The sequence below is a fragment of the Melanostigma gelatinosum genome (assembly GCF_949748355.1).
Source record: "Melanostigma gelatinosum genome assembly, chromosome: 3".
NCBI classification, from domain to species: Eukaryota; Metazoa; Chordata; class Actinopteri; order Perciformes; family Zoarcidae; genus Melanostigma; species Melanostigma gelatinosum.
In genome coordinates this window covers 28285091-28305492 of record NC_136636.1, presented here as the reverse complement: position 1 = coordinate 28305492, position 20402 = coordinate 28285091, and the positions used below count along the sequence as shown (strand labels likewise).

General features: G+C 45.2%; 1 protein-coding gene across 1 annotated transcript in view; it reads right to left on the bottom strand.

The window, feature by feature from the left end:
• The window catches only part of stmn3 (stathmin-like 3), a 35530-nt gene that overhangs the window by 12841 nt on the left and 2287 nt on the right, over nt 1-20402 (bottom strand). The window contains exons 2-3 of the mRNA XM_079265300.1: nt 6708-6803; nt 5256-5434 (exon numbers count right to left, since the gene is read on the bottom strand). Of these exons, the coding sequence (XP_079121426.1) occupies nt 5256-5434; nt 6708-6803 (275 nt within the window). The remainder of the gene's footprint in view (nt 1-5255; nt 5435-6707; nt 6804-20402) is intronic.

Sequence of the window (20402 nt, the reverse complement as noted above, 5' to 3'; positions counted from 1 at the left end):
GAGGAGGGATACAGTGGTTACTGATTCTACTCCTAGACAGGACTGGAGACCGTCAGCGGAGCGCTCGCCGGGTGGCTCACTCGTGGAGCTCCGTATAGGAGGGAATCCAGTCTGTTCTGTAGCTTCTGGATGTATTTGTACATAATATGTGCGACGATTGCTGTGATTATCCAGCCACTAAGAAGGAGTCCCAAGGCTAGCATGCTGAGGTTGTTTGCCTGATAGGGGTTGGACCTAATCAAATGGTTAAACAATGTGGTAGTGAGTCCAGTGGGTTTGAGGCTGAACTGGACCAATTTCGTCCCTTCTGTTAGAAGCTGCTGTTGAATGTTATCATCAATGGTGAGGTTGTGACCCTTGAAGGCGTCCATAATCTCAATCTCTACATTGTGTGTGTCTGGGTTGAGGTAATGGAGGACAATGTCATGGATGTGCACGGTGGCTCCTTGTGGAACTGTCAAAAAGAATGTCTGATTTGGTAAAGTTAGCTTAGTGGCGGTGTCGTGGCGATCGTAGGATATGAGGACTTCGGCGGCGGGGGTGCTAACCAGCCATTTGTTGCCTGCTCGTTCTACTCTCGTCTCCGTACCATCATCCTTAGACGGACAGACTACCTCGGCACCTCTGTTCAGGGGACTCGGCTCTCAAGCCGCAGAGGTAGCCTGTTACGTCTCTAACGAAAGGGTTGCTCGGGCAGACCGAGTGGATGTCTTTAGTTTTTGTACACATGCCTAGGTTGGGGATGAGGTAGAGGGAGAGATCGTCATCATGGTAAGCAAGGATTGGCGGTGTTGTGAGGTGTACATGTGTATCACCTTTCCAGAATCCGACATTCAAAACTGACTTCATTCGATATACATTTTGTCTCTCTATGATTGGTAGATTCAGAATGAATCCTATTTCTAGGTTCTTTGGATCTACCGATATCGGGATATCGGGAAGACTATAAGCTAGATGTACCTGTGATGGTTGCACAACAGTAGTGGTCGCAGATCTAAGGATTTTGTCAACAAGGTCCAAAGGGACCAGATAGGGTGGGATTTTCCCACTGGTCAAGCTATTGACCGATGAGCTGATTTCTCTGATGAGATCCTGCATTAAATCTCGTACTACTCGTACATAGGTTATGTCTTCTTGGACTACTTCGGAGAGAGTAGCTAAGGCATGCAAGGTGTTATTGAGGAGAGCAGAATGTAAGTTTACAGTGACGATGGTTCCCTGAAGGGTTTTACCCAGGCCCTGTAACTGTGCTTGTTGGAGTTGGATTCACTGTTGGATCTCTAGCATTTCTTTGTCACGTTCGCCCATGTGTCTTTGTAGCGCGCTCAGGCTAATGGAGTTGGCGGCCGAGAGGCCGATGGAAAAAAGGGGCCCAATGGCCATCAGTACCACGGGGAGTTTCACGTCCCAGTCTCTGCCACTGTTGTTAACATACTTCTTGAGCATGCTGACAATGGTGCGGTTGGCCCATTCGACCTGACCGGAGGACTGGGGGTGGTACGAAATGTGGAATTTGGATTCAATTCCCAAGATGTCGTACACGCTAGTCATGACGTGGGAGGTGAAATGGGTACCTTGGTCTGAATCGATGGAGGGGTAAACCCCAACGGCTGAACACGTGGTTCAGAAGTAGGACTGCAGTCGTCATAGCCGTGTCATTGGGTGCTGGGAGGCATTCCACCCATTTAGTGAACGCGCATGTGACGGTGAGGAGGTATTTGTTACCTCTTGAGGACTTAGGGACTGGACCGACCCAGTCGATTTGGAGGTTGGACCATGGGAATGTGACCCCCCTTGCTTGGAGTGGGGCACGACTGATGGGGCGGGATGGCTGGAACTGGCAACAGACCAGACATCCCCGTACGTAGGACTTAGTGTCCCGCATCATGGACGGCCAATAAGCGACTTGCTTGAGGGTGTTGAGAGTTGCCTTGTAGCCCCGGTGTCCTCCTGTTAAGGAGTCGTGAGCATGGGTCAACATCACCCCCCTATGGTCAGTTGGTACGACCCAACGGGACGGGCCCTGGCCCTCGTAGGAGTAGACCAACAGACCCTGGTCTATCTTCAGGTGTGACTGGACGGGCTTAAGGTCTTTCAGTTCTCGTGAGTCTAACGGTGGCGGTGCCACCTGTTGTGACGGAAGGTTCAGTATCTGGTTTTGAATGCTTTGAATAGCCGGGTCTCGTTCCTGCATCGTGACCAAGTCTGTGTCGCCTGGTTTGCGTCCCAGGTGCAAGGTCTGGAGGCACGACTGCGGATTCTCTGCTTTCTCTTTGGTTTGCCGCCAAGTGATTGCATTCACTGCGTACGTTTGGGGGCTTGGGAGCCAGCTTTCCTGGAACTCCCAAGGCGTGCCTTGTTCAGCCCCCAATTTGGCGAGGCGGTCCGCCTCATCGTTCCCGTCCCTATCAGGGCCGGAGGTTTGGGAATGACCCTTTACCTTCTTCCAGTAAATTGTCATCCCCTGGGTTGTCACAAGCTGATCGCATGTGAGGAAGAGCTCTGAATGTTGGACCTCTTTGTTTCGAGCATTTTTCATGCCATTCGCCTTCCACGTAGGGAAGTGAGAGATGAAACTGTGGCGAGCATAATTAGAGTCTGAGCAGATCACCAGCTGTACAACCGCTTGCCTAGTGGCCTGTTGGAGTGCGATGAGTGCTGCTGCAATCTCTGCATATTGGCTCGACTTTGATCCGAGTTGGTAGCAGGGTGGCTCGTTTGTTTCGAAGCCCACCCATTTGATACCGACTCCAGCGCGGATCTGGCTCTCGTGATGGAATGAGCAGCCGTCCACATAGACCTTCGGGAGGCATCGGCAGATGTTCTCATCATAGTAATGATGGTTGGATGGAAGCGATGGGGTTGTGATGATTGAAGATTGGGAGCTTGGCTGTTCTTCACAGTCGCAGTGTTGGCACTGCGCAAGACCCTGGCCCAGAGCCATCTTGTGGTTCTGGGCGTACTTAATCTCAACATCATAGCCTTGCAACGCCATCATCCAGGATGCGATACGACTGTTAGAGACTCGACCCTCTCTCAGTCGCTGACTGTTCAAGAATACGACCGGTTGGTGGCAAGTCTCGATGATGACTTTCTGACCTCCGATGTAGCTACGGAAATGTTCCACAGCCCAAACGGTGGCAAGAAGGGCCTTTTCGCAGTCGGAGAACTTAATCTCGACGGTGCTTAAAGGTCGGCTGGCGTAGGCAACGACCCGCTGGTCGGTGTCGTATTTCTGTGCCAAAGCAGCGCTAAGGCACTGGGAAGAGAAGCTGGCCTCAAGATGGAACTCTTTGTCTTTGTCTGGGTAGGCCAGACAGGGGGCGGAGCAGAGCTTCTCCTTCATTTGGCGGAAGGATTGCTCTTGGGGTCCCCCCCATTCGAAAGGGCTATCTTTGCGCAGAAGCTCCGTGAGGGGTCTGGCTATTTCTGCTGTCAAGAAGAGTTGAGCCCAACAGAGCTGCCTCGAAAACATGCATACACGATCAGGGGAAGGTCAGGATATAAAAAGCATATACTCAGAAATCAATAGTTAAAGTGTAATCGAAAGATAAAGTGTATGATCGTTACATAACAAATGTTTAATACATAGAGTGATTTAACAAATGTAAACCTGATAATAATAATAAGTGTATCTGAGTATAGTGCAGTCTGAGTGTAGAAAGTACGGAGAAAGAGGAAGTAAGCAGGGTGTTGGCTTCAAGGGATGGGGAAATAATGATGAAGGATGAGATCAATAATCATTTTATAAGCAAATGTGTACTAACTAAACTGATTTAACAATTGTAAGAAGTGTTTAACAAATGTCTTGTGTAACCGGAGCGGCGAGAAAAGTGCTTGTCAGGATGACTTGCAGAAATTAGGAGAAGACTGTTGCAAGAGATGAGTCATGGAGGCATGATACAGGATGAAGCCTGGACATGTCCGGACATGTTCGAACCCAACGCCCTCTCCAGAGGGTGGGGGGATGAGATCATGTATTGAACAGGAGAGACGCGAGAGGCAGCCCAAAAGTGTTATAAAAGAAGTAACTTGCAAACAGCAAGACGGGAATTCACGATGGGACGCCGACCGAGCCATCCATGGAGAAACACTGGACCTCGTTCGACAGCCGCGTCCGAGGACTTCGTCTCTGTTCACGGAAAGAAGACCACCGTTCGTGGACAAAAATTGAAAGACGGAGAATCACCTCCCCCCCCTGCTCGCCTTTACCAACTGGACAACGGAGAAGACGCAGCAGCCCGAGAAAGACTTTGTACTGAGTTTTGAGGACTGTTGAACGGACTCTGCTGCAGAGCAGGACGACCGAGGGTCTGGCCAGACCTTCGCTCCTAACAACTCCAAAAGGTCTCCCTAGTACCGTAGCGTGTACACGAAGATGGGGAGTGGTGCGTGGGAGGAAGGATGCGGGCCAAGGCCTTAACTCAGAATAGACGTGGTCGATTTCGTCCAGCGAAATGGCACGTGCGTGCTGAGATGAGTGGGGGTTGAGGTCGATCGGGTCCTCTGGTGATTCTTCTTAGAGACCAGACGGAAGTCCAGAGCGAAGAGACCGATTTTGGGCTGCGTTGCCGCTTATAAGCGGGTCTCTGCGCACAGCGGGAGACGGCTTGTCGGCCAATGAAAGGTCCACCTCCGCGGTGGACCGAAGGTGGAGGTGTGGTCATCTCAAGGGGGCAAGGATCAGACCCTAGGTCATTTGTGAGGAGGGGAGTCCCATGTGAGGGACTCAACCAGCCAGGAGGTGGCGCCAGAACCCCAACAATGTGTATAAATGCCACTTTTCATTTAGTCCCTTTAGCGAACCTCTCGTGTCAGTCCTGGTTCTGGTTCTGGTTCTCCCGTGCCTCCCTTCCCATTCAGCGGGTATTCGGAGGAGCAGTGAGGCGAAGCTCTGCTCCTGGCTGGAGGAGTGAGCTCAGCCTATGTGGGTTTCACAATAATTATGGCCGACCCCGATTTGATTTCAACAGATTGAAAACAGTTTACAAGAAATAATAACTTTCTTTTCTATTCATTTAACTCTATCTATTTTTATTATATTATTATATCTTTAATTACTTGAGAATGACAAGACTTCAGTTGAATCTATCTGGGCTATTATAGAATACATATGGTGGGAAAGCAATGTACAGAAATCCTCAACTGAAAATGAAAGGAGGTATATTAGCATACTGTGGCTTAATGTAGATACAATCAGCATGGCCCCGCGACACTCCATCACGGGGCCATGCTGCGATCACATGGCTGCTTACCTTCCTCCTATCCTCAGCAGCCTCCAGCCTCCTCTGGAGCTCCTCCAGGGACGACTCCCTCCTCGGCGGGGAGGGCAGCGGCTGAGGCTGGCTTTTGTCCCCGGACTGGTCGGGATCCTTCAGGATAACCTCAAACGACTGGCCTGACGCTCGCTTGTTCAGGCCCTTCACCTCCAGGTCTGACACAGCAACGGTAAAACAGTAAGCTGCTTATCAGGTGCAAGGTCTTCCTTTCTTTAGTTATTTTTGATAGCTTGCATGCTCTCTCATAAATCAGAGGGCTGGGTCTCTGGATTGTGTCTCAGCATTGTTTATCAAAAAGACTGTACAAGCTGCACCTCATTCCACCCCACCCCCCTTCCTCATTCCCTGTCCTCCCTAGACTTTGAATAAAGGCATTAAATGTGGCAAAAGGAGAGAGCTGTGATCTGAAAGGAGCTGTGAACATGATTGGTAGTAAACAGGGGTAAAGTGTGTCACTCTTCTTGTGACACTCTGTTTATATACTTATCATATTATTGTATTGTCTTTTGCTCTTTCACTGCACTTTATAGGTCTGGCCTAATTCACAGGTCTTCTTTTACTCTTAGCATTAGCTTGTTCCAACAAACACAAGCTCTTTCACAAGGCCGTCCTATTTGTCACTGACCTTGGCAGAGACACTTATCGTGGTGGGTGGCTTATCTGATGTTGCCGTGGCAATGATTTGGCCTTTTTAAGCGCCCCACTCTGCTGAATTTCATGTTGTACTTGACATTTAGTTTTTGAGCACAGCTTAAAAATAAAGGCATTGGTAACCTAAGCATAGTTGGGGTGGTACACTAAGCAGATGCAGACTACAGACAGACAGACAGACAGGCAGGCAGACAGGCAGGCAGGCAGACAGACAGGCAGACAGACAGACAGACAGGCAGACAGACAGACAGGCAGACAGACAGGCAGGCAGGCAGACAGAGAGGCAGGCAGACAGGCAGGCAGACAGACAGGCAGACAGGCAGACAGACAGGCAGGCAGGCAGACAGACAGGCAGACAGACAGGCAGACAGGCAGACAGACAGGCAGGCAGACAGACAGACAGGCAGGCAGACAGGCAGGCAGGCAGGCAGACAGACAGGCAGGCAGACAGGCAGGCAGGCAGACAGGCAGGCAGACAGGCAGGCAGGCAGGCAGGCAGACAGACAGACAGGCAGGCAGACAGACAGACAGGCAGACAGACAGGCAGACAGGCAGACAGGCAGACAGACAGACAGGCAGGCAGACAGGCAGGCAGGCAGGCAGACAGACAGGCAGGCAGACAGGCAGGCAGGCAGACAGGCAGGCAGACAGGCAGGCAGGCAGGCAGGCAGACAGACAGGCAGACAGACAGGCAGACAGACAGGCAGACAGACAGGCAGGCAGACAGGCAGGCAGACAGGCAGGCAGACAGACAGGCAGGCAGACAGACAGACTGACCTCCATACTGATAGAGGCTGTTGGGATGTGGCTGTGTGTAGAAGCAGGAGCAGATCAGAGACAGCATGGACATCTCCTTGATTTTGTCTGTGTAGGCTGTTACAGAGAGATAAAAGAACAAAATGTTACACATAAAAACAAATTCTGTCAACTTAGTGGGACAGAATCTAACTTGAGTTACGTCAGTGAGGAATTTGGTTGGCAGTGCCAGAAATATAATACAACAGAAAAACAACAAGAAAGGATTGACATTGCTGCCTTTAAACAACACAAAACCCTTCTTGTGTATGGAGAAAACAAGTCTTTGGTCTAGTTTGCACAGATTTCACTTGTAGGTTTCTCCACATTACTCTAGTACTTGGGTACTAACTGGCACCTATTTGATCCCAGCAGCACCTTTAATTCAAGCAATAATACAAAATGAAGTGTCATACTCAACATAAATAACAATCAAAAGTCAACCCACACAGGTGATACTATTTATTTTGGCTTATTACACCTCAGGACTGGTTGAGTGAGATCGATTTGATTGACATTTTCATTACTCTCTGTTCGTTTTGTTGCACCTGTGTGGGACAAAGTCAATATTTATCATCAGTAGTTCATGAGGTCTAGTGAGTTCACATGGAAGGCTTCAACCAGGGGATAGATATTGAAAAGGAAGGACATGTTGTGACTGCTGTGGTCAGCCAGCCTCAGTCTCAGATACAAATACTGTGTGTGCACCTCACTCACACCATCAGGTCTACAGGAAGATGTCTACTGGCAATGTCTGAGCATACAGACACTTTACACTTTAAATGAGAAAGCTCAATGTGTCTATACACTATGTGTTCTGTACTGATGTACACATGTGACTGAATGATTTGCCTACAGGTTCTTCCAGTCAGCATGTTTACCAGCTGTATCTCTTTCCAGATAGCATGCTGTATTGTTTCCTTGATACTGCCTTAACAATGGGAACTCTGTCGAAGTAGAAACCTGGAAACTCGTGACAGCTGCGTGCATGTGTTGATATTGTTATTCTATTGTTGGCTAATTCTGCACTGAAGTCATGTCGAACCCTTCCCCTTCACTCATCAAATATGGTACATGATACAAGCTTTTTGCACCAGACATTACCCCAAACAGATGTGGCATTTTTGGATGCAAATCACCAAGAAGGTTAAGGACGTTTTTTTGACAATGACCAATCCTGTCTCTCACAGAATTACATTGCCAATACAACTTAACTATTACGGGAGTGCAAAGAGCTAAAGCGGGTAAGAGGTGACTGAAGATCCAACACAGTCTCACAGTCAACTCATGCAATCTGTTGGTTCCGTGTACAGGGACATGAATCGTCGATATTTTTTGTGGTGCTCGCAACAACGGTAGCTTCGGGACGACATTACGTCTTGTTAAGTTTTGGAAAATCATAATTTTTGGCTTAAAATAACTAGTTCGGCAACAAAACGAATGCTAGGTTTAGGAAACAAAACCACGGTCATACAACTCCAGTCTGGAGTACAAGTCTCGTGGTTAAAAGTCCTGTGTTTGTTGGACCCGTCCACCTCCCATCCAGCGCACAATGAGCAGTCTTTTTAGAAAATAAATACCAGGACACTTGCTCTGACTGTTACTGAGTCACGTGGTCGCATAAAAAGGATCCACATTGACTTTGCCTTTATTTTCGACACTGCCATGATACTGGGCTGGAAGTTCAGAATTCCCAATACTTCGGGTCATCATCAGTGCTAAAGAGAGAACAGAGCAGCACGGCAAACAATCCACCCAACCTGGTACTGTTTTAGTATCGGGCAAAATGCAGAAACAAAGTAAAACGTAGGGTGGGAAAGTTACGGCAGTTTGTGTCAAATAAGCTGCACCTAGAAGACATTATAAACACCCGTCACATCATATCTGTGTACCGTGTTTCTCTACAGCAGCAGCCTTAGTTAGTTGATTCACGATCACGTTAGCATTGTTGTTGCTATGGCAGGAGCAAACTGGCAAAATTTGATAGCAGTCCTTGAGCTTGCTATGGCAGGGGGCAAATGATTGGCTGAAAGGTGAGAGAAACGCATTATTAGGGGGGGGGGAGCCAATTAATTAAATACAAAACAGGCTTTTGAAAAAAATGTTTTTTTAAAATCAAAATGTCTATAAAATTCTGATAAAATTCTGTTGCGAAATGATGAAGTAACATTTTATAAGCGTTGAGTTTCAATTCCTTCCAACATTGTTGGTTAATTTATATATTAATCACAATTTAGGGGTTTCACACAGGCCAACTCCTGTATGAGGTTTTCGTTGTACCAAGTCACGAGCATGGCCTCAGACAGTGTAGTGGAACCAGAGTGACAGCTCTGTATCTTCAACTTCATCTGTGGGCGACTGTTTCATCATATTTCCACTTCCTTGTTCATGGTCGAAAAAGTGTCCTCAAATCCTTCAGTAGAGTAAAGGAGACAATGAGAAAGTACTCCTGCCATTAGTGATGTATTCAAAATATTACAGATATACAGATACATCCCATGATACTGCTGCTGCCCCTTATTAAGAGTTTTATTCGTAAATGAAACTGAGGGGAAGTTTTCTTCAAGCCAATTGCATTGTTGCTGTCAAACGTCACGATGGGGTCTAATCGCCAAAGACTCCACAATTCTAAATGTATTGCTTTACCATCCAGGATATTTGTCAATTGCGGAATCATTTCTCCCCCTGCATCTGTTCCTCTATTGAACTGAACAACTGGGGATAAACCAAAGTCAGGGTCAGTTTTGGGTCAGGTAGTTACGAGACTAGTTGGCGCCCATAAACTAGTCATAAACTAATTTAGTGCATCAGGTCTTAACCTTCCATGGAACACACAGAAGCAGGAGTGCACAACTCCCCTTCTGTGAGCTGAGTGCCTCCAAGGCTATGGATTGATAGTAGAGCTCTGTCTCCCTCCTTGTGTTTCTGAATCAAGGACACATTGCACAAGGCGAACAAGAGTTCAGCACCTAAATCATCACATACACACAGTACATAGAGCGGGGCCCAAGGCCTGTCCAGAGGCTCCTGACTTACCAATAGACGGTCCAGCTTATGACCTGGAGCATGTGCATCCTGATTCTCTGATCAGGTATTCTTATTGTTTATGACTTAGTTTTACACGTGTGGCTTAGTGGAGAACTTCCCTCATTTGGCCCTTCCTATCTCTGTTCATCCAGACTGGTTCAATTGTCCTCGAAACGCGGTGGCCTTCAGAATTGAGGGTGGCTACGCACTTGTGATTGCATTTCTGTGTATCTCTTGTGTTGCTGTTACTCGTTTCAGCTTGAACTCATTGTACTCGTCTGTGTGTTAAGTGATCCGTGTTTTGCTGCATTCAAAGTGGGAAGTCAGGCTGGTACTTAGTCATACATGACTTCTTTAGGTATTCAAATTGATAGCAGCAACTTCCCCCTGTTACTTTGCCACTCACAAAGTAGCAGAAGCCAAGTACAAAGTGCAACCATCAGTTTTCATGTCTGGGGGCTTTTTATTGCGTGACTGAAACTTTCTGGTGCCACAATCTTCTGGGACAATTCAGTTTTTTCCAGATGGCCCCCAAGTCACTGAGCATCGATATGGGATCATTGAAGAGTTAAAGGGCAACCTATCTGAGAAAAGGTTTGATGAAATTCTACAGTTATAGACAGTCAGCTAACGCAACAATGTAAAGCATTCTCAGTGTCTTGTCAGTATCTGTGCTAGAAAACCTGCATTACTTGTACATCTGCTTTACCGCCCTCTCTCCTCAGGCTACTAGGCCTCTATTCTTACCTACCTACTCTCAAGGAAACAACGAAGTGTCTGGGACAAAGTGTCAGTCGACAAGCAAATCCTCCTGAGATGAGTTTGTTTGAGTTGTGCATGTCTACTTACGGCAAAACCTAGGCTCCCTGGCCCTTCTTAATCCCTTGGCTGTCATATATTACAGCCCTCTGCGTGCTTATTTCCTGATTTCCCCTATCAATGGCCGCTCCGCTAATTGTAGTCTAACAGCCCCCTTTCTATCTCCCCCCTTACTGGGCATCCTGTTCCCCATACCCACAATTGTGAAGTCATTTCTTCAAAGATTGAACTTTGCTTTACCTGCGTGTCAAAAGGTTACAAGGTTGAGGCGGCCAAAAGAGCACAAACACCCTGCCTCAGTGATGTGAATAACGTATGACAATGATACAGGCCCATATCACAGTATGAATGTCAACATACATGAATACATTTCAAGGTATGGATATGATTTTCCACAAATATTTTTCACGACAAGGGGACGTAAAGGCTGTGTGAAGTGAAAACAAGCAAAAACCCTGTATTCAAATAAAACAGGTCAGTGTTTCTCAATATAATGGTCAGGGTCCAACCCTGCTGGCCATGACGAGGACTCCAGAGGGCCCTCATTCAATAATGAGTTTAATTTAATTCAAATATAATAAAGCTCTATCACAAAATGAAAGTGACGGTTATTATCTTCATCACACACAACTACTTTTGGCCACCCCACTTCCATCAATGAGGGTAGGCTAGTTAACACAAACACCTCACTAAACTGGCATTACACATGTGAACATTGATCCAGGCCCGACGTTTCCTCGCGCCACATTTGATGTTGAAACACGCCCTCTGCTGTTCAGAGAGGCAGGTGCCAATCGGTTGGAACAGTTCATTTACCTGCTGCATTGTCTACAGCACACTGTCTGTGTGATAGAAGCATCCACGATGTTCAAAGTGCTAAGTAATCCTCAGTCACTCAATCTAGTCCTGAGGGCTACATACGGTGGATGTTTTCCCACTGAGAAGTGTTTTTGTTTCGGGAACCTTGAGTTGTCCAGTTGCAGGCCACATTTAGAGAACCTTCTCTAAAGAGATGAGTCATGATGTGATATGTGAAGGTCTTCCCTCCTAGAAACAGGACATTAGTTTGATGTCTCAGGTTTCACTGACACGACAGATCTGTACATTCACGACGAGGTCATCTATTGTTGAGATGGACCCAACCACATGGTTCCCTCTGCAGTCCCTGTGTCTGCAGCCACACAGCATCATGATCCATATCAAACAGTGGCGGGCCGTGCATTTTATACCTGGGCCTTCAGTGTTGTCTTGCAGCTCAAACACCACCTAATAACCTCACGATGGTGCCACAGCTACGGTTATTTGTTTCTATTGGTGTAACAATACACGTATTCGTATTAAACCGTTCGGTACGAGGCTTACGAACCGAACAATACGTTTGAATAATACGAGTGCATTTGGAAAATGCAGAAGCTTAAATTGTGGGAAATATGTTTTCAGTGGACTGCGCTCACGTAGGAGACAACGGGCTGTGACCTCTGAACCAGAACAAAAAAACTAAACAAAAGACAGCTGAGGCCCGCACTTCTGAGAGGCTACGCTAAACTAGCTTAACAAACAATAACTCCGCGCATGACGGTATGCTTCGTAATTAAGGGACAATGCATATAGTACAAATCTATATAATTAACACAATGACAACAACAAACTCACAAGAACCAGTCACATATATTCATAAGACAACAGAGCAACAAATCAATCCAGCAGACCTGCAGCAACACGCATTCTGCTACAAACTCAGATATTAGATGTAACAAAACAAACGTAGTTAATTTACCAAATGCTGTTCACTTAAAGACAAACTCCATCCTCCTTTCTTTGTTGACAAAGAGTTTAATCCAACGGTTAAATCCCAACTCACAAATTCATTTCTCCTCCTTCAGCCATTGAGTGTTAAAAAAACAAAGCTAGGTAAAAAAAAAAATCTACACCAAGCAAAATGCAAAAAAATTCATAATTTCTTCCATATCTTTCAATTTGAACTCTTACTTGTCCGAATAAGCCTCTGATGGCTACTTTAAGTTTCGTTTCACAATAGTCACGTGCTCGCCCACTGACCAACAATCACAGCACATGCTGCACCTCACTGCAGAGCTGCTCCTGAGGACTGAGCTGCACATAATGCTGACCTACTTACAGGCCAGCTAGCAGCTCTGACACGTTAAAGAATACGCCCAACATGTCAAACTAAAGATCTGATTGGTTGAACACGATGACAATCAACAATATCAGCCCCATTCACTTAAACTGCACATGGATGTACCTGTGAGTCTGCAGGCCTCGGGCCTCTCTTTTTACCTAGAGACACAGAGGTGAGATCTGATTGGATAAAAGCTCTACTTAAAACAAGCTGCACTGGAAGCAGAGCAACTGAGGAAGACAGGAGCTGTGCAATGAGCAAATAAGATGATGGGAAAAATATTTTTCTAAATTATAATAGGCCTACATGTTATTTAAGAAAAAATATAAAATTATAAAATAGCTATAACTTTGTGATTCTGTTTCGGCCAGCAGAGAAGGCTTTACAGGCCCTGACGGCCCACCACTGATATCAAATAATGTCTCCAAATCTGCTGCAGCCAGCATTCGCTTCTGCATGGAGTCTGAGTGAAGCAACAGCACACAACTAAGTACTTGATTGTATTATTATTTCATACAAGCCACATACAGTAATTGCCCATCTGCTCCATTAAAATCCAACTGAAGACAAAGCAACTTAGTTTTAATAGCCAATTAAAAGAAGATGGGCAAACAGAGGAAGAGTGACTGGATGTATATCAGTCGAGCTGAGAAATAAGAGAGGTCCATAATATACATCAACATACTGTTCTTTATCATACACACAGGGCTCTACGAGCATATAGCTGCTGGTTTTAATTGCACCTAATTGTTGTTTTGATTGTTGTTATTATTTTACAATAGTTACATAATTACTTTTGAGAAAAAAAACTACACCCACTAGCAGTGATTGACCAGGTGTGTGAAGGTGAGAATTTCTTTCTTAAATGGTAAATGGACTGTACTTGTATAGTTATTTTCTAGTTTTCCGAGTACTCAAAGAACTTCAACACTACTTGTCATCATTCACCCATTCACACCTATTCATACACTGATGACAGGGGTTATCATGGGTGCCACCTGCCCATCAGGACTCAAACTAACATCCATACAACATTCATACACCATAGGCACAGCTACGGGAGCAATTTGGGGTTAAGTGTCTTGCCCAAGGACACATCGACACGGACTATAGAGGAGCTGGGGATCGAACCACCGATCGAAGGACGACCCTGCTCTACCACTGAGCCACAGTCGCTCCACCTTAAGGAAGCTCTATATGGAATCTAGAGCATATCTATGATTGAGTGAGCCTCCACACGACTCTCAACATGGAGATGCAGCTAAAGGTGCTAACAACTGTCACAGGGCTGAAGAGCAAACGGTGTTAACCTGAGAGGGAACTAGAGGGCTCTACACCTACGCGGAAACACCGTGGATCATGACGCCATTATCAGATGTAACCGCTGATGGCGCAGTATAGAGCTGTTGCTGTGAGCTAGCCAGTGTAATGGTATTTTTTTATGTAGTATATATTTCTACTTACTTTGTATATATTTCTACTCAGTATATTGTATTCATGCATAAGTAATTTTTTTCTGAACTTTGTTGAACTTCACCGTGTCTCTGTTGTGCAGAAGAAGAGTTCTCCCTCTCTGTTCACAAAGATAACTAACTGTGTTCTATGAGACTGTTCCAGCACCAAGGCCTTTGGGCCGCTTGCTTTGGTTGCTGACCGTTTGTTTTTGAATGTTGTTCTATCAGTCTGAGACCAAAAGTTTGAGACTGAAATGTCTGTAACATTGGCCATGGGCCCCCACCTTTGCTCATTCTGTATAAAGAAAGCTTGTTCACTGTTTCCTTGGTTCTTCCTCACTGAGACTGGACGCATTCTGTTGTGATGATTGAACCTTCTCTGCGCAGAGAATAAATACTTAAAAGACAACCTGGTTTTTGGTATAATGTATTTCAACATTAAAAGATTCACGCAAAGCGGGTATAGGAATTTTTTCCACCACACCAGTGGGACACACAAAGAGGGACTCACATGCCCTAACATGCACACACAGTTGGACCAGCTCCATAAACAAAGCACAGTGAAGCTCGGATTAAAACCAGACAGAAACCTCTGAGTCTAGAAAATGACGCCAATGTGGCAGTGCCTTAAACTTGCATTCTTTCTAATGGCCATCAGGGGCCACTACTCAGGTTGCAAAAAGAAGTCTGGTTGTATAGAAGTCTATGAGAAAATTACTCTACTTCTCTCTTGATTTATTACCTCAGTAAACATTGTAAACATGAGTTTATGGTCTCAATCTCTAGTTTCAAGTCTTCTTCAATACAGCATGATGTTCATTTAGTACATGATGGTCCATTTAGAGTCAAACAGACCATAAAGCAGGGGATGCTTTAGGGCGGGGCTGCACAGTGATTGACAGGTTGCTAACATGGCGTTGTCTAGTGTTGGAGTTGTCCGTGTTTCGTTCTGTTGTACTTAGCTCCACCTTCCCCTGCCACTTCTGGTTCCAAAAAACAAGATGGCGATGACCGAATTGCAGAATTCAAGGGTTCAAAACCTTTGTCCATAAACCAATGGGTGATGTCATGTTGACTGTACATCCACTTCTTACAACCCACACATTCACCCATTCACACCTATTCACCTTCATTCTCTGCTCAGGCAGACATTACTCCAATATATCTTGATAGTTGTTTGCTGCTTTATTGGTGCTCTGAATGTTGTATTGAGAATCTTTAAGCTCTCTGTCACTTGTCATGTGAACAACCAAGTGCGACGTCTATGTCTTCCTAGAGAAACTGTCTGAAAACATGCACTATTATCTCCGTATTTAATGGGTAATCGAGTCACCCCCCTCCTTTTGACTGCTTTACCCCGCCTTCGAGTGGCTGCTCAGAACAGCTATAAACACTGCTGCCTCCTAACGTGGTTGAATTCTCTACTGTGGCCCGGCCCTTACATTAATGCACAAATAAAGGAACAATAGTGTTGGTAATATAAAAATAATAATTCATATTCATTAATTTGGCCCAGACAGGCACTTAAGCCTGAGGGCAAATGGGCAGCACCTCTAGCCACTTTAGGTTTATGTGTACAGACCCTGCAGCCCTGCAAGCACCAGAGAATCAAACATGATGCATCCATTTATTCATCTGCTTCTTACTCTTGTTATTGAGGGAATACATTAAAGACAGCTAGAGCATATTGCTAAAGGTAAGTGTTCACACTCCCCCAGTGTGCTGTGCACAGTGAGTCAGAGTAGATCTATAAAGCAGTATGCATCATTTCATTGTTGGGGTCTGACCATATGGCTTCAACATGTGCTGTGGAAAAAGAGAATCAGGCCTTCACTTTTTCAAGCAAAGGTTTCATCCTGATTTGTAGTTTGATAAGAGCAAAGGAATTTCACACTCGGGTGTGAATTTCCCCCCCCAAAAAAACCATGGTCACCTGAATGCACCGCTGCAATCTCATTGGCCGAGAGCCAAGAGACCCCAGGACCCCTGTGGTTCAACCACTGTTCTACAAAACCGCCTGCAGTACACACCTCAATACTTTTCCAACAATCCCTCCGGGATAGCAGGAGGCACGCAACCGCTCTCTTCGCCCTCGGACCCCCGTCCAGGCCACAGAAGATCCAGCTTTCCCCGCCAGCGCGACGCTGGTCACCAGGCCACGAGGAAGCAACGGCCCTTCACCCCTCCTCAACCCTGTCAGGTCACAAGCCATTTCGCTGGACGAAACAGCCGTGTTCCACGCTGAGTAAAGGCCCACTCAGCCCGCGATAACGAATCCGCTTCAGCGATCCGTTCTCCGCTTTTTGCTTTTCTTTTTCTTTTGGTGCACACATTCCGGCGAAGGAAAGACGACCAAGCCTTCCTCCTTCACCGACAATTCCCGGTAAGACGCACGGACCACGCCGTCAGCCGAAGTTAGATCACCCTCCCTGCAGCGAGGATTGATCACGTCTGCGTTTGCTCCAGAGCCACGCCAACGGACCGAAGCCGGACCAGCAAAAGCCGTGCGACACACAGCGCCCGCTACACGGCCGCGCTGCAAGCAGCCTGCCCCCCCTTCCTGACGAGGAAAAAGGAACAACTTCCCCACGAACACTTCAACGTTGCAACGAAGCATCGACAAGTAAGATTCTTGGTATCTGGGCATAGCTTAGCTTAAATTAACGTAAGTTTAATTCAGGCCATTCATTTATATGTTGATATTCCCGTGTTTTTGTGTGTTTAAGTTACTGTTGCGTGATATTGAGATATTGAGCAACTCCTTACGGAGCAGAGAAGCTCCGTTGCATTGTGTATTAACTGCTATGACTGTTTGCTTGGGATTTCTTTTGATTTATTTTCATTTGTTTTATTACACTTCGTGTGGTATTCTCTCCTCATTAAATCAGCTCTGTGAGTGAAGTGTGGAATCTCGGCTATCGTACATAACTGCTGGCAGTTCTACCGACAACGGCACGTTGTGTACGATACGGCCAGCGATCCCCATTCTCACTACAACGCGGACCGCACGCAGACGTTTGATTCATGACCCCCACCTTTGCTCTCTTTCTTGTCTCTGCCCCTGGGGAAACCCCGTTCAAACGATCGCCTCACATCACGTGCTGCCCAGGCACACGTGATTACATACAGCAGTCTCACTGCCATTTTGGCCCGCGTCACTCGACTCCGCCATCTTTGTAGTTTTTAGCTGTAGTATCTTAAGGCCCCTCCCCTTTTGTCCACGTCACTCGACGCCGCCATCTTTGTAGTCTTTAGCAATAGCTGTAAGACTCCCCTTCCTTTTCACCCACAGAACCACACACACACATACACACACACACACACACACACACACACACACACACACACACACACACACACACACACACAGACATACACCCTCATCCATTTTATTCATTCTTTAGGTATTAGGCATATAAAATTGTATGATAACGTTTGTTGGTTGCAATATTAATTGATTTGATCATTTATTATTTTGATTTAATAAACTCTGTTATACTTTAAGGAGCAGTCGTCTGTGATTACTTGTGCATATGTATTTGATAAGACTGTATGTAGTAGCCTGTGCTCGAACTTAAAACCTTCACTGTCACTGAATGTATAGTCATATGCAGACTATTGACATTATGAGTGACCACTAATTATGAGTTATTAGTTTTATCGTTTGGTTATTGGTCCCTGTTCGCAGGGTGGTGCCCCGTTGTTATTAATAATCATTAATAATTGTTACATACATCAATAATTCTATTGATGTCAAGAATTCAGTTTCTTAAATGCTGATAACCCAAACACGCTCCTTTAGATCCCAACATCATCTAAAGTAGGGCACAATCAGCTCTGTTATTCCACTGAATCATCAAAATGGCTGGCTTGTACATCACAATGTAGTGTCACGGTATGGTAATAATCTAATGTGTTCAATAGTCATGTTCTCCAGTCTCTTCCTCTTTTGTTCTTCCAACAACTAGCTTTCCTGCTTTCTGTGGACAGCAGCAGGTAATGAGCTGTGTGTGTGTGTGTGTGTGTGTGTGTGTGTGTGTGTGTGTGCGTGTGTGTGTGTGTGTGTGTGTGTGTGTGGGCATCAGAGAGGCTCACAAGGTGTGCGCACAAAGGGAGACAGGGCGTTAACAAGCTCACGAACCAGAGAGCATGCAGTGCTTCATTTATTATTGAGGAGTTTGGTGCAAAGGAAAAGAAAACAGTGTCTTGCCTGGTGCGCCGGAGACATCTTTCAACATAGCACTCAATATGGCGAATATTTGCCTCTGCATCGACGAGGATCTCGGCTCATTCAGGGTAAAAAAAAAAAGATGAGTCTAGTTGTGCAATCAAGAAGATGCGCGAGTGTGGAGATAACTGATGATGAAGGATAGTGCATGGAGATTGTGATGGAAATGACTATTCAGCTGGCATAACCTCCCATCAACCTCTCATATCAAATACCAGGAAGCACATGGAGCACAATGATCACTGTTATGATATGAAGCAGGCCACCCAAAACTGAATAACCTCACCATGTGAACGTGAGTTTAAAGGCTGACATTGGTAATATCACTCAGCTTCATGACTGATCCTGTTGTAGATGTGGAACTATGTCAAATTTTGCAAAATAACAAATTAATAAAGATGTTGGCCTGTGACAATGACCCGTTTAAAGTTAAAAACAAGTTTTCTAGCGATCCTAAGCATCTTGTAAGACACCTGCTCGCCAATGAGAAGTTAAAAAAAACATTTTTAAAAGCCTCCAGATAATAGTCAACCTAACGATCAGTAACTTGAAAAACTGAATATTGAACGATCTGTAACTGCGTGTATCAATGGACACTATTGGAGAGATACACTCATAGAAATAGAACAGCAGTAGAATGGACATTACCATTCAAATCAACGTAGCAGGACGGATGTACCGTTGCTATTGCTATAGGTCAAACATCTAATATCTCTATGAACTAAACCGACTCACGGCAAGTCACAGACTTACTGAGGTGAGGTTTTGCAGTAACGACTAAAAGGAGCAGTGGAGTAGTAACGTCACAGAGCACAGAAGGCCAGAGTTAATGAGTTAATGAGTAACTACTTCATGCTTCATCCACACACTCTTGCCACAGTGTTGGAAAGCTATCGCCAAATGATTGACAACTTTGTTCGGCTCATTTTCTGTAACCAGTGTAGCATTGAAGCACGGTAAAATTGGCAAGCTACCTAGCTAACTTGCTAATTCCGCCATTCTTTAATGTTGCAATATGTTTTCACCATAACAACAAACACCATTTTCTTTTGTATAGTTAACAGACCACAGAAAACAGTTCTACATCTGTTCTACTCCTATTCTGTTTCTATTTAGATAGTAGGATGAATGGATGTATACTGTCCTATACAAATGCATGTTAGTCGGTCAACACACAATTGACTGAAACATCTCATATGCTATTTAATGCATCTATATACATTTAAATCAATTAAGCAAATAACTCAAAACGGTGGACGGAAACACATATGGCCCTCTCCAGAGCCAGTGTTCCGTTTGTCCGTTCTAGGCTATACTGTAGAACAGTGATTCTCAACTGGTGGGTCGCGACCCAAAATTGGGTCGCGGACCCGTTTTCAGTGGGCCTTTGCCTGACAAAAAAAAAGTGATTTTATTTTGAAGGGCATTTTTTAAGCAGCGGAATTATTCCAGCATTTACGGCACTTGTTCAGCGGTGCAGGAAACACACCGATCAATGCGCAGCTCAGCCAATCAAATATGGGCATTCTGACGAGTTTCCTGACTTGAGTTAGACTCTGACTGGACAGACTCATAGAGCTGAATTCTTCCAACACTACTTAAAATATAATATTGTGGCTTTATCACTTCACCCTAAATTAACTGAATTGAAAGCTGCAGATCATTTCAGTGAAAATAACTTCTCTAAATTGAATCTGTTACGTAATTCATTTTTTAATCCAGTCATTATTTATTATTAAATTATATATATATATATATATATATATATATATATATAATTTATGGTCGTGGGTTGCGGCTTGCCATTAAGGGTTGATGGTGGGTCCCGCAGCCAGACCAGTTGAGAACCACTGCTGTAGAAACGATGTCGGTATGAAGGGCTCAATCTAAGTTCTTTTTAGTGACGTTATGTCATGTGATGTTATGTCTGCAGCTTACGTTACGTTACAAACATGTTTTTTTGTAACACTAAAAAAGGTTATCTTGTTACCTAAACCCAACAGCTCCAG